Source organism: Protomyctophum bolini (assembly GCF_963924005.1).
Source record: "Protomyctophum bolini genome assembly, chromosome: 11".
In the NCBI taxonomy this organism is placed as follows: domain Eukaryota; kingdom Metazoa; phylum Chordata; class Actinopteri; order Myctophiformes; family Myctophidae; genus Protomyctophum; species Protomyctophum bolini.
In genome coordinates this window covers 45,114,220-45,127,747 of record NC_137872.1, presented here as the reverse complement: position 1 = coordinate 45,127,747, position 13,528 = coordinate 45,114,220, and the positions used below count along the sequence as shown (strand labels likewise).

Below are 13,528 nucleotides of genomic sequence, written 5' to 3'. Positions count from 1 at the left end.
ACCCCATAGTCAAACAGACAAACACAGAGACTATTTTTCTGGCCATAGGGTGCGAATAAAAAAAAATCTAATTTCAGTAGTTATCTACAAATAACTAATAACATTGAGTGACTGCAGTTTCTTCCAGAGGTGAAATGTCCCTTTAATTAAAGGGATCAGTGACAATAAAAAAATTAAATATAAGATTTTCTATTATTATCCAAAAAACAGGAACTTCATTCAGTAGATTTTCTTTGTGGTCTGGGCTTTTCTGGCTCAAACAAGTGCTCTGATTTGCCTGTGGACTGCGAGGTAACACCGGGGCTCCACTGGGCGCGTCAGCGTTGCGTCACCGCCAGGGAATGTTCCATTTTTAATCAATGAAGGGTGGCTCCGCTGCCCGTGTTGCGTTGCGTTGCGTTGTGTTGCCTGACTGCATTAAAATTGCCCCGGTTAGTTTTTTGACGCACACGACAGAGACGCAACGCGACGTCCCTTTTATGCCCATATATGGAGATTTCTGTATCCGTCTCTCTGTGTCCCTTTATTCCTATACATGGAGTTCTGTGTCAGGCTGGCATGCCCAAATATGAAGTGTTGTGAAGTCCGAACAGGACCTCTGTATCATTGCATCTGACCGACTCGACACCGGGCACAGCACTCCCTGTGGGGGTGTGGAACGCGTGAGTCGAATTTGAAGTCGGTGGGGCGAACGGTTCCCGAGTTACGTGGATTACAGACGTACGTACGCACAGACTTGGCACATTCATAGATAGACTAGACCTGTACGTGCCCGTCGCATTCGGCCACCGGCCTACTTGGGAACGATGCAACTTGGGAACCTAATGATATACGTTGTCATAGCACCCGTTTTGACTGTCAGACGGTGTCCCACATGGAGATCTGTGTATGTGCCCTTTGTGGCTGTGTGAAGACTGCAAGCTGAAAAGTGTGCTTGGCAATCAATTCGGCCCACTTGCAGAGCCTGATTGGTTGAGCCTCAATTGGCTGAGGCAGAGGCTGGAAATTGAACAGGTGAAAGGAGTTGGCCTCATTAGGCCCACTGGCAGAGCCTGGCCCAGGTGAAAAGGAGTTGGCCTCATTAGGCCCACTGGCAGAGCCTGGCCCAGGTGAAAAGGAGTTGGCCTCATTAGGCCCACTGGCAGAGCCTTTTGTGGTGGTTCTAGAGAACCGTGGGTCCGACTGACTCGATACCTGGCACTGCACTCCCTGTGGGGGTGTGGAACGCGTGTGTCGAATATGGTCCAACGGTTCGCGAGTTACGTGCATTACAACCGTACACACATGTACGCACGCAGAGACGTGGCGCTTTTATAGTAGGATGTATTTACTGCATATGGCTCACTAGAATTTCGTGCGCGCTTCGCGCGCACTCATCCCAGAGCTACTTCGCCACGCACTATGGGAAGAAATAAATGCCGGGAGTTGACTCCACATGTAGTAACGGATGGGTTATTGGAAATGTAGCATTGTTTTGTCTTGAATATTTCCACAGCCTAATTACTAAAGGATTGTGACTGTGGGACAGACATACAGTCTGACATACAATAGGCTACACGTGTGCACAGTGAATAAACAATGACCTATATGCCCAGAGTTCTTAAATTAACATAGTTGGATTTTAACAGAAAGACAATGCCATAAATCAGTCAAAGTAAGTGACAGACTCAACAGTAGCACACAGCATGCAAGGCAGCGATGCATGCATGCAAACATGTTTGTCCAGCTGAGATTTAGTGTCTCCATCTCTCTGTGGAAGAGGTTGCACATGACCTGTACGGCCACACTGAGGCGCTCCAACACAAACACAGACACAAAACAACACCACGCTGTTTGTCCAGTTGACCCAAATCAACACCAATACCTAGCCTGTTTGTCCAAAACACAGTATCTGCTGGCCACGTTTCTACTTCGCCACAACCTAATGTTAGTAACAAATGTAGGGGAGAGCCGCCAAGGTTGTAACGCTTCACGGTTGTAACATGGACGTTATATCTTGATTGGTCAACGCCACCATGACGCCATCGCGTCAGTATGTGTACAGCAACGTACTCTACGTGGCCAGGAGTTTGAAGTTTGAAGTGTTTACCTTCAAAATGCGTATAATTTTACACCTGGAGTATATGTGTGCTACAATTTTTGTCTTTGGTGTTGGTGAATAAAAATCCACATGGATGTGTTCATGCTTATGTTCTTCATTAGTTTGCATCGTGTTTAGACGGAATTCACGTTCATTCTGGTCTGTAAGCAACTGCAAAGAAAACTTGCAAAAGCGGGTCATTTGTAACATGTGTTAGAAATGGTCCGCTTCCATTCAATGCGATATGTAATATTTACATATTTGACATATTGGCCAATATTCTATGTTCTGAAATTGTATTGTATTGTGTAGTGTATTCTAAAAGTAGTTTAGGGTTGTATAACATTGTACAACTCAATCAATCAAACAAACGTTTGTTTAATCAATGTATTGCCCCATTGAAAAAAAAGAAAAGGCCAAACTGGTACACCCGATACTATTTAATATTTCCCTTATGTTTGATACATTTTCTTATCACATCCATGGTATGAAAACAATGCTAAGGAGTTGCTTCAATGAAATATAATTGCTTTAAGCTGAAAACGGGTTATTAGTTATTATGTGTAGTGTAGTGTAGTCAACATGTTAAGGCTCGTACACAGTGGCCGGTATTTGCTGCGATTATGCTTTCGGGGAGCATTTTTGGCGCTGGCCGAGAAAAACCCCTGATCTGACGTTAAGTGCCCAAATGGTAGATCAGGATCTACAAAGGCTTTGCAGGTAGACCACATGACATGGCACTAAAAATATATTTAATTTTAATATAAAAAACGATTTTTGCATCTGCCGCTTTAGATGACCTGAGATGACTTGATTGATTGACATCAAAAAGGGCCTGTCAGCTCAAACACACAATGCAATACTTGCTTACAATCATCAGTAGCAAAGTGAAATACCAACAAAAAGAAAAGCCTACGATTTGCATTTTTCCCCCTCTATTTCCCATTCCATGTGCGTTTATATGAAAGGCCCCTCAATTACATTTTGTCACTATTTGCAGCAATGGGATGATAGTTTTATTTGGTGGGTATGTTGAGCTGGTGGTTTTGAAAGTAGCTCTCAAGTCCATAAAACAAACTAACATAGGCTACTTCTCTATAAGCAGAATCATGAATAGGCCTATTTAATTTATACAAAAGGAGAAGAGAGAGAGAGAGAGCAATGTGTTTGTGTCTCAAACTTTGTCTAATATTGTTTTAGAGCAGTGGTTCTCAAACATTGTCATGGCAAGAGCAAAGGACCCCCAATATTTTTTCAATCTACAAAAATAATCCCAAAATCGCTGATAAATTAAATTACATTACTTACTAATCGCTTATTTGGCAACACTGGCCAGAAACAAACAGTGTTGCTTTTTGTTTCAGCTCCGTGGCTGGGAGATGGGAACTTTCTGTTGCAGTTAAATCAATATAAAAGTACCACACAACTGAAAAGTTTCGCGACTGTGACCGCAAGTTAGAGACGTGTGTGGCTATAATGACGCCCAGCTGTTATGTAATCGCGCATCTATAAATTCTAAGCGTGTGAGCCGGGACTGTGTGTGTGTGTGTGTGTGTGTGTGTGTGTGTGTATATACATTCCGTCGGTAATTCCCTGTAGGCTTCACGTGAATAATGTTGTGTGCGCGCGTGCGGAGAAATAGTTATTTAATGAATCGCATGTTGGTGTGTGTGTGTGTGGGGGGGGGGGCCTTACAGGCGTGCATGTGCGTGTGTGTGCGTGCAGGCGTATGTATACATTAGGGCTGTCACGATTCGCCTAGTCCACGATTCAATTCAATTTTCGATTTGCAGCTCACGATTCGATTGGATGTTCGATTCGCTATCACGATTCGCCTAGTCCACGATTCAATTCAATTTTCGATTTGAAGCTCACGATTTGCTTCGATGTTCGATTACATTTTTGCAATCTATTTTTTTAAAACCTTCTTTTTCAGCATTGAGGGCTATATTCATTATAATTTAGGCCAATATCTTGGTTTGTAAAGAAAAACACTTGTTTCCCAATAAGTCACATTTATTTTCTATAAATAACAAATCAGAATGAGAATAATAAAAGGTTTAACAACTTTGGGTTTTATGCCCTAACATTTTTTAAATGTTTCTTTAAGATGAGATGACTTGTAATATTCTTGTTAAGCTCTAAGTAAGTAAAAGAAAGAAAGAAAAAAAAAGACAAATAGTATATAGACCCATCTGTTGTTAGTTCAAGTATTAAATACTAATTTAAGTGTTCAATTTCACTTATACACTACCTGGTTATAAATAGCTGCAGTAGGCTACACCATTTGATGCAGTATTTTATACTATTTCTATTTAGTGTACATTTAGTGGATGTGGCTTACATCCGGTCTAAAGCCCACCCACTGTATGCGCTGATTTCCATACACAATCCGTATCCTCCCCTCACCGGATGTTGAATTAACAGTACTAACGGCCATATATTTGACGATCTTTTACACAAAACGATTTTAACGGGCAACGTTTCACATGTATTATTAGTTTTATACATTTTAGGAGTGAAAACATGTGTGACCTGCATGGCATTTTGTAACGTGGTTCTGCTGTTCTGCAACTCTCATTAAATATTGAAAGCCAGCGTTTTCCACCACTGATAGTGGTCGCATGTCTGCAGCTATGCAGACCGCAACTCTGTGCGTTAATTGTTTTGCACGGGGCGAATTAGCTGAGAGCTTTTCTCTATAAGAATATAGTTGGCTGTGTTGTTGTCTTTGTACCATCGTCGTTGGACAGATCGATTTCTTTGTGATGTCTGCTAAGATGCTGGCCCATATTTGACGTGTTGCCTTTGGGATACGGCACTCGTTTTCTTTTCCACACTTATTTCCGTGTATCATCGTCGTCGCTGTCTCCAACAGCACTGGCCATGGTGAAACGCAACAGCCGTCTCGTTCTCTCACTTGTCAACTCCTCTCTGTGTGTGTGTGTGTGTGTGTGTGTGTGTGTGTGTGTGTGTGTGTGTGTGTGTGTGACTGACTGTGTGTGTGTGTGTGGCACTGCTCCGATACAGCTGGATTTTCGTCTTTTTTTTCTCTCCATGCATTCGCATGGGCGGAATGGGCCGGCCGCTCGCGGAAGTAAATTGGCTGTGTGGCGAAAATAGGCAAAGTGATCGGTGTAAGGGTGATATTTGGGCACAATCCGATGAATGGCAAAGAACAATGTTGATGTAACTAAGGGAATCGTCGAGTCATTTATTTTGTAAATAAAGAGATTTAGATGGAATAAGCGAAATAGCGATCGTATAATCTCTCCTGTTCCTTCTGTCTCTCATCAATGTCCTGCGCGAGAGCAGATTCTGTGCTGCGCGAGATGACATAGTCAAGCTAGTGTGGGGGCGGGGCTGGTAAGAGAGGGCAGTGTTGCCAGGTTTGCGAATTGTAAGCGAGTTGCAGTGTATGCAAGTAGCGTGGTTAAAGTCCTTGTTTCTCGCGTGTTGTGGCAACAGCCAAGGGCGCAGCAAATACGACATTGAGGGGTAGAAACCATCCCGGGCGCGTGGTTCATGTAACATGTGTGTCACTGTGAAAGACTGGCCCCGTTAAGTGAACGTAGTTGGCGTAGTAGACGCCAACATGACGATTTTGGTAGACGCCAACATGACGATTGTGACGTAGGCTGTTGACGTTGAGCAATAACAGCGTGTTTCATAAAAGTAATATTTGCAGAGTAAATGAGACACTTGAACGGCGAAAAAATAGCCTATGTCAGTTCGGGGAGCGTGGCGAATTTATTTTGCATATAGAGATGTGTGGTAAAAGTGTGGTTCGGTCGGAGATAGAGCACAAAGAATGAGTATGGGTACCACTTCTCACTTGTATAAATAGATTACTGTGGCGCTGCCGAATCTAAGGTAGGAATCTAATCTTAAAAAAAAGAAATCTAGGCATAAAAAACACTGTACATATACATCTCACAACTTCACCAGCCACATGCATTGTTTTGACGTCAAAATACATAATATTCATAATTGCGAACGCAGTGAGCACTTACTATGAGACCTAGCAGATCATGTCTGTCTGTGTGTGTGTCTGTCTGTGTGTGTGTCTGTCCCGCATAACCATATAAGGAGTCCCCAAAGCAGCTATACGTCCAAATATGGAGTGTGTTGCATCAATCACAAACAAATCACTCAGCTCCATATACAGTATGGGCACAAAAGGGGCCAGGTCAACATAAAACTTAACTTAAAAAAAACTTAACTTAAAAAAAAAAAAAAAAAACTTAAAAAAAACCAAATATGTACGAGCTGCGTTCGCTTCCCGCGTTTGCGCGTCTTACTGGTGTATTATTATATGGGTTGTCTTTACATGTGTTTTCAGGCATGGAGGCCTGGTCCGTGTTCCTCTCCTTCTTGAAGACAATGTTTCCAAACTGCAGCACAGCAGACACCACCTTCAGCATACCTGCCATGGAAACCACAGTAGAAAAGGTTTAGAAGCAAAAAGAAGTCACGGTCATGCTATACAGTATACAGTACGTCTGCAGGGCATTGTAAATCAAACAACTTCTGTTTAACTATAGGCCTCATTCACACGTACCAAACACCAATCAAGAAAATGTTTGGTTGTTTCTTTGTTTTTTTGGGCCACCACAATGCTTTACCTATGGGAATCACATGGTTTGAACCAAACATTTGTGTTTGATGAGGGGGGAGGGGCAGAACACCACCAGCAATCAGCAATAAAAACACAAATGTTTGATCAAACCATTGGACTCCCATTGGAAAAGCATTGTGGTGGCCCAAAAAAAAAAAAAAAAAGAAACGACCAAACATTTGCTTGATTGGTGTTTGGTACGTGTGAAGGAGGCCTGAGGCTTCGTACACACCTAGGCCTGATTCACACGTACCAAACACCAATCAAGCAATGTTTGGCCACCACAATGCTTTGTGTTTGATTGCTGATTGCTGATTGCTTCCCCCTCATCAAACAAAAAATGTTTGGTCAAACCATGTGACTCCCATTGAAAAGGAATTGGAGCAGCAATCAAACAGCAATCAGACATCGCACACGGACCGAACATTGGTTGTGTACAGTAGGTGTGTACGAAGCAAGTCTATGGCCTCAGTCACACATAAGGCACACTTGTGCCCTGTGTCTTCTGTGTGTCAATGCATTTCCAATGGGAGTCACATGGGTGGATGACACAACCTTGTTGCATGGCTGTCTTCGGCCCTCTCCCCCCCACCCCCCACCCCCGCCCCCCCCCCCATGCAACAAGGCTGTGTCATCAAACCATGTGACTCCCATTGGAAATGCATCGAGGAGGCCATGACACACAGAAGACGCAGAACTCGAGTGTGTCTTGCGCGTGTCGCGTGAACGAGGCCTATGTGTGTGCACGTCCCTGCTGTGCTGTGCGTGCAGGAACAGGGCCGACTCACAGACGATCTCTTCGTGGGAGAAGCTCATGATGTGCATGGCGTCCATTGTCTCCTGGAAGTTGTCTTTGTCCTGCTGGCCGGGTATGGTGAGGTTCCCGTTGGACAGGAAGCGGTAGCTGCCGAAACCCTCCAGCAGAAGGTCAGCTGACGGAGAGGGAGGAAGAACAAGAAACGGAATGAATATTATATTCAAAGATTTGCGCCACATTTTCACGATTTCCCCCCCAAAAATAGCAGACCTACAAGCCCAAAAATAGCAGACCTACAAGCTTGTAGATCTGCTATTTTTCAACAACTAAAGAACATAATGCTTCATCCTACTACTACTACTATTGCACATTAGACGAGACAATGATTTCAGTCGGCTAAATGTACAGTTGATTCATAGTCGACTAACATGTATTTTGGCGGGCCCCACAATGACTGTTTTTACACTCTGTGAAAACAGTCGCGCTGCGACATGTTGTGAGCTTGTAGATTGGCTATTTTCAGCATGCAACCAAGTGTAAAATTAATTGTCTTTACACACACGGACACACCGACTCACTACTATAGTCTAGTGACTAGTGATTAAGTGAGTTGGTGCGTGCGTGCGTGCGTGCGTGCGTGCGTGTGTGTGTGTGTGTGTGTGTGCGTGCGTGCGTGCGTGCGTGCGTGCGTGCGTGCGTGCGTGCGTGCGTGCCAGCGAGTGAGAAAGCACATTAAGCAATCTAATATTAAGTCATTCACGTGATGGCTGAAGGCACCATCTAGAAGACGAGAGAATTGACACACACACTCACATTTCAGGTGCTCCCCAGCTCCTGCCAGCAGCTGGTAGAAGATATGGAAGGTTCTCTCATCTTTGGCCTGCCTGATCGCCCTCGACTTCTCCAGGAGGTCTGAGAGTATAGGCATTAAGGCTGACCAAGATATCACATGACGTGAGACAGATTAGCTACAACAGTATACTGTAACCACTATAATGCTATACTGTTCTTAACCATAAGCTTTGTTGACCGGGGTCCCACAGGGGTCTATCCTCGGCACACTCCTTTTTTTCCCCCTCTACGCCAAATCTTTTTTTTGCTGGAAATAGGCTCACGACATTATTTTTGCAGAAAGTTTTCATATTATGGCATGCCCAGAATAGACACTATATCAAGTTGAAACACAATGACTTTTCACCATTATACTGTAATAAACATTCCTACTCGAAACATCTACTAATTTCGAAGGGTTTCTGTGACCACTGGCTGCAGTTTGAGAGGGAACAAAGAATTGAATCAATCTTCCAATCAATCTTATTGGAATGGGAAATGTCACCAAAACAACCATATCATCGTGAGGAAACAATTCTGTATTTTTGACTCCTGCAACAAGCATTATAAAGAAAGTAAATTGCGGCCCCATGAAAGCAGCCTCGTGGCTCTACTCTACAGGACACACATAAACATGGACAAACACTAAGCATGGCTATGAATCAGTGTTGTTTTCGTCAACTAAAACTATGGCAAAAGATGTTCGTCGACTAGCTTTTCTCACTGACGAAACTACATAAAACGAAATAAAAACTAAGCCATGATGACTAAAACTAAACTGTCGATTTTGTCAACAAATAAAAACTAGACTAAAATGTTAGGAAGGCACTAGTGGACAAGAGATCCAGTAGAAGTCATTTTACACTTTGTTTGCATGCTGAAAATATAGCCGATCTTACAAGCTCACAACTGTGAGCTTGTAGATCGGCTATTTTTAGCAAGTGTAAAGACAGTCATTACGACAGCAGCAAGGCCCGCCAAAACACATTTTAGTCTGAGTAAATCACCTGTAGATTTAGTCGACTAAAATCGTATGATATTTAGTCGACTAAAACTAGGCTAACACTAAAGCATTCCGGCGACTAAAATGTGACTGAAACAAAATGAAAGCCTTTCAAGAGACTATGACTAAAACTAAAATAGAAATTTGCTGCCAAAAACAACACTGCTATGAATGCATGACTCTCTGAGTGGTCCAAATGCCTCCATGCAGTCTCAGCCTGTCGGGGGAACGCAAAGTACAAAAAAGAGATGCATTCTTGTGGTATAAGCGTATAGCTCTGCAGAACCCTCCAGCCAAAACCACGGCTCTCTCTAAGTTCTTAACCCATTCAGGACAGGGGAATAACCCCTTTTGGTGTTTTAAGCATTATGTTATGCTTTAGCTATTGAAAAAATAGCAGATCTACAATCTCATGTACGAGCTTGTAGTTCTGCTATTTTTGAAAAATTGTGAAAATGTGGTGCAAATCTTTGAATATATATTCTTTCAGAGCGAACATTTTAACGCAAATCTTTGTTTCTGGAACTACATATTTTGAGATTGGGGTCCGTGGCCAATTACATAATAATTCTGGGGCTCCTTGACCTGAAATAGTTTGAGAAAACTGTTCTGAAAAACCAATGTTAGAAGACATCTGTAATAGTCCAGATTCTGAGAACAAATGAAATTTCATGTCAAGGACCCCGGAAACTATATGTAATTGGCCCGCCGACCCCCATCTGTAAATATGTTGTTTTAGGGACGCCCTCAGAAGCAAAGATTTGAGTTAAAAACGTTCGCTCTGTAATATTATATATTCAAAGATTTGCGCCCACATTTTCAAGCTAAAGATTCAAATAATGGTTAAAAGTGCTTTAAAAGCCTAAGGCAACACAGATGCGTCCTCGTCCAAAATGGGTTAAGCTCCAAACTCAACACATTCCCCATCCTTTTCACTCCTCCCACCCGTCCTCGTTATTTTTGGAAACGGTCCTTTCAGCTCCCGCCGGCTGCTCCGTTATAGCGAGGATACAGGTCTCGATGTTGGCCCCCACGATGTAGCCGGTGACGTCGAAGTTGATTCTGATGAACTTCCCCTGTTGAGAAACCATGATGAAAAGGACATCACGTCGTGGGAGAGGATAGCAAACTTAAAGAGGGAGTGCCACAATTTTTTTATTTGTTTTCCAGTTTTTCATGTGTCTATGAGGTGATAGTATACAGTACTTCATTAGACACCCTGGAGTCGTTTGTATGTGCAATGGTGTATTAACTTTGTATTTAGGGTTTTGTCCTGGAGGCTGAACAGTCAAACGTGCCAATGAAATAAACAATAACTATCAGCCCCTCCCCTAACCCCTCCCCTCTTATCATACAACTACAGCTGTGGGTGTGGCTTTAGTTCAGGTGGATCACCACCCATCACCACCCACCAGGCAAACCAGGCATACTTAATGGAACTGGTGGGCGCGTCCACATAAAAGCATGATTTTAACAAATACTGTACACTTTTTGGAAAAAGTTCTTCCACCTTAATAATAATAGGCCTACCTGATGAGCATGTTTTAGGGTGGAACAAAATCGTGGCACTCCATCTTTAAAAGGCAATGGTTTACTTTTCCCTTTCGGTCATCATACTGAGATCTGAAGTCTGCCTTGTGTGAAATTTTACAGGTGGACTAAAATGTCATACTGCAGCATGTACAGTGGTGGAAAAAGTACTCAAATGTTTTACTTAAGTAAACGTACCAATACTGGAATTTAGAACTACTTTGTAAAAGTACGGAATTGAAAATGTACTTGAGTAAAAGTACAAAAGTATCGGCATCAAAATGTACTTAAAGTACCAAAAGTAAAAGTACTCATATTGCAGAATGTCCCATTTCAGTTCAAAGGTTCAAAATGTGTACAGAATCTATTGAAAATGGCAGATCTACGAGCTCACAATGCGTTGCAACGCATTGTGAGCTTGTAAAAATCGCCAAAGTAACCAGTAACTAAAGTTTTCAAATAAATGTAGTGGATAAAAGTACAAATTTTGGCTCTGACATGACGTAGTGGAGTAGTAAAAGTACTGGAAATTGGAAGTAAACACTGAGCGTGTATGTACAGTATGTCCATGTTTGAATCCATCTGTCACCTATCTGTTTATTCTCAAGACATCGCCTGCAACCCTGCATGAGTGAGTATGCAGGGAAAGGCCTATAGATGCCCACTGACATTAGGTTACGGGGTCAGAAGGCATGTGTGTGTGTGTGTGTGTGTGTGTGTGTGTGTGTGTGTGTGTGTGTGTGTGTGTGTGTGTGTGTGTGTGTGTGTGTGTGTGTGTGTGTGTGCGTGTGCGTGAAGCGTGCGTGCGTGCGTGCATTCGTGCGTCCCTTTTATCTTTTTTTGACCCGCACGTCTTGTCTTGTTTTTTCCCCAGACAATCCATGTGTTGATTCATTGATTTGATTGCACCTCTATCCTATTAATCTTTGTGCCTATTGAAGCCCTGTGTTTGGTTGTGATCTTTGATTATTGTCTTCTATCCTGAGTTTCAAAGTCTGCTGCTGGTGTTGCTCTATCTGCTGCAAAAGTTTGTTAAATAAACTTCCACTTCTAGATCCTGACTTCCTTGCATTTGGGACTACTTTTTACATTGATTGAAAAAGAAAATGTACATGGTAAATACCTATTTAGGTATTTTAAATACCAATTTTAAATACCCATTTATCCAAACAATCACAACCTAAAACAAAAGCCTTCAAAGAAAAAAAAAAGAGGATCACATAGATTCTTCTATGACTCCTCAGTCCTCACTGGCCAAACATCAGAGAAAACAGCCCCAAGCTATCACAATACACAAGAAGAAAAAGCTTGGATGACATTTGAAACAAATAATACCCTCCAATACGGCTCCAGAGTCCAAAAGACTTTGGAAATAATGCATTGGTTTAAGAAAATGTGTCAAATTTAAAGAAAATAAACCTGACACCTGAAGAAATAAAATACCTATCCTTTTTTGCTGATACAACTGTATAAAAAAAAATAAAAAAAAAAATGTATTAATTCAGCATGGCAGGAAATGACATTGTATGGCAATGGAATAGGCTCAAGGGAAATAGAAAGGTTTTGTGAGCCGGGGCACATTTTACTTTCTTTGTGCATATCCTGTTGCAGTTTGGAATTGATTTTGCAGTCTGTTTTTGCCAAGCTGGTTTAATACAGGGGTTCCCAACCCGTGGGTTGCGACCCCCCAGGGTTGTTCTGGTTTTTTGGCAAGTGAATTTAATAAAAACTTTTAGATATTTTAAATATTTTTTTTACTGGCGAAAGATGTGTAATATGTACAGTATATCATTGCTGTGGGGTGGAAATCCTGTATGTCCAAAACCAAAACCCGTTCCTTTTGTATTATTATTTCTAAACATTTTAGTGAAAATATAGTCTACAAGCTCGTAAGGCGCCACGTCATCTGCTATTTTCACAACGTTTCTGTGACACTCTTGTACGATAAAGTGTGGCATTAATTCACAATTCTCAATTCAAATTTTCAATACGTGAAACATGGAGATACACGGTTTCTGCGCGACAGCATTCAATTATGTTTTTTGCGTAGCACACTGTGTACACAAAGTAATCATTTTTCATTTAGCGTCCATTTACTTTCAGGGCATTCAGATTTTTTTTCAGGTCATTTCAGTTTAGTTCACAGTTAGTATTAGTTAGTATCACAATGAGCATCAGTGGTATGGTACAACCATGTACCATAACAGTTACTAGTCACTGCCACTTGGGGCTGCCATTGTACATAATGACTTGAGTAAAAACTCTTCAGCTTACCTTCAAATAACACATCATCTTTTATCTTTTTTTATTATTATTATTATTATTATTATTATATTTTATTTTTACATAATAGGTATAGGCCTAGTTAAAGGAGAATTCCATGCTAGAATGCTTTCTTATCTTTCTTAACTTTCTTTGTAGTTGTTACGTCCCCACCAAAGAGGTCCAGGTGTTTTTTTGTGCAAAAACTCCTTATTTGCTATTTTCCCTACCATAAGCCCTCAGTGAATTGCATTGCATTGCATGGGAATTGAATGGGGCTATGGGGTGTTATGCTAGTTCGCTTATTTCCATCGAAAGAAGTAGTAAAGTGTGCCGCTTGGGATATTATTTACATTATGAAGAGAGGATATATACAAAGAAATTATAATTTTGAGCGATGGAAATAAGCGAATTAGCACAACACCCCATAGCCCCATTCAATTCCCA

General features: G+C 41.8%; 1 protein-coding gene across 2 annotated transcripts in view; it reads right to left on the bottom strand.

Annotated features, from left to right (window-relative positions):
• Window positions 1-13,528, bottom strand: part of LOC308324606 (myosin-10-like) — a 158,440-nt gene that overhangs the window by 50,188 nt on the left and 94,724 nt on the right. For both annotated transcript variants that reach the window (XM_080776736.1, XM_080776735.1), the window contains exons 8-11: window positions 10,302-10,365; window positions 8,269-8,367; window positions 7,487-7,630; window positions 6,411-6,506 (exon numbers count right to left, since the gene is read on the bottom strand). In XM_080776736.1, coding sequence (XP_080632862.1) covers window positions 6,411-6,506; window positions 7,487-7,630; window positions 8,269-8,367; window positions 10,302-10,365 — 403 coding nt within the window. The remainder of the gene's footprint in view (window positions 1-6,410; window positions 6,507-7,486; window positions 7,631-8,268; window positions 8,368-10,301; window positions 10,366-13,528) is intronic.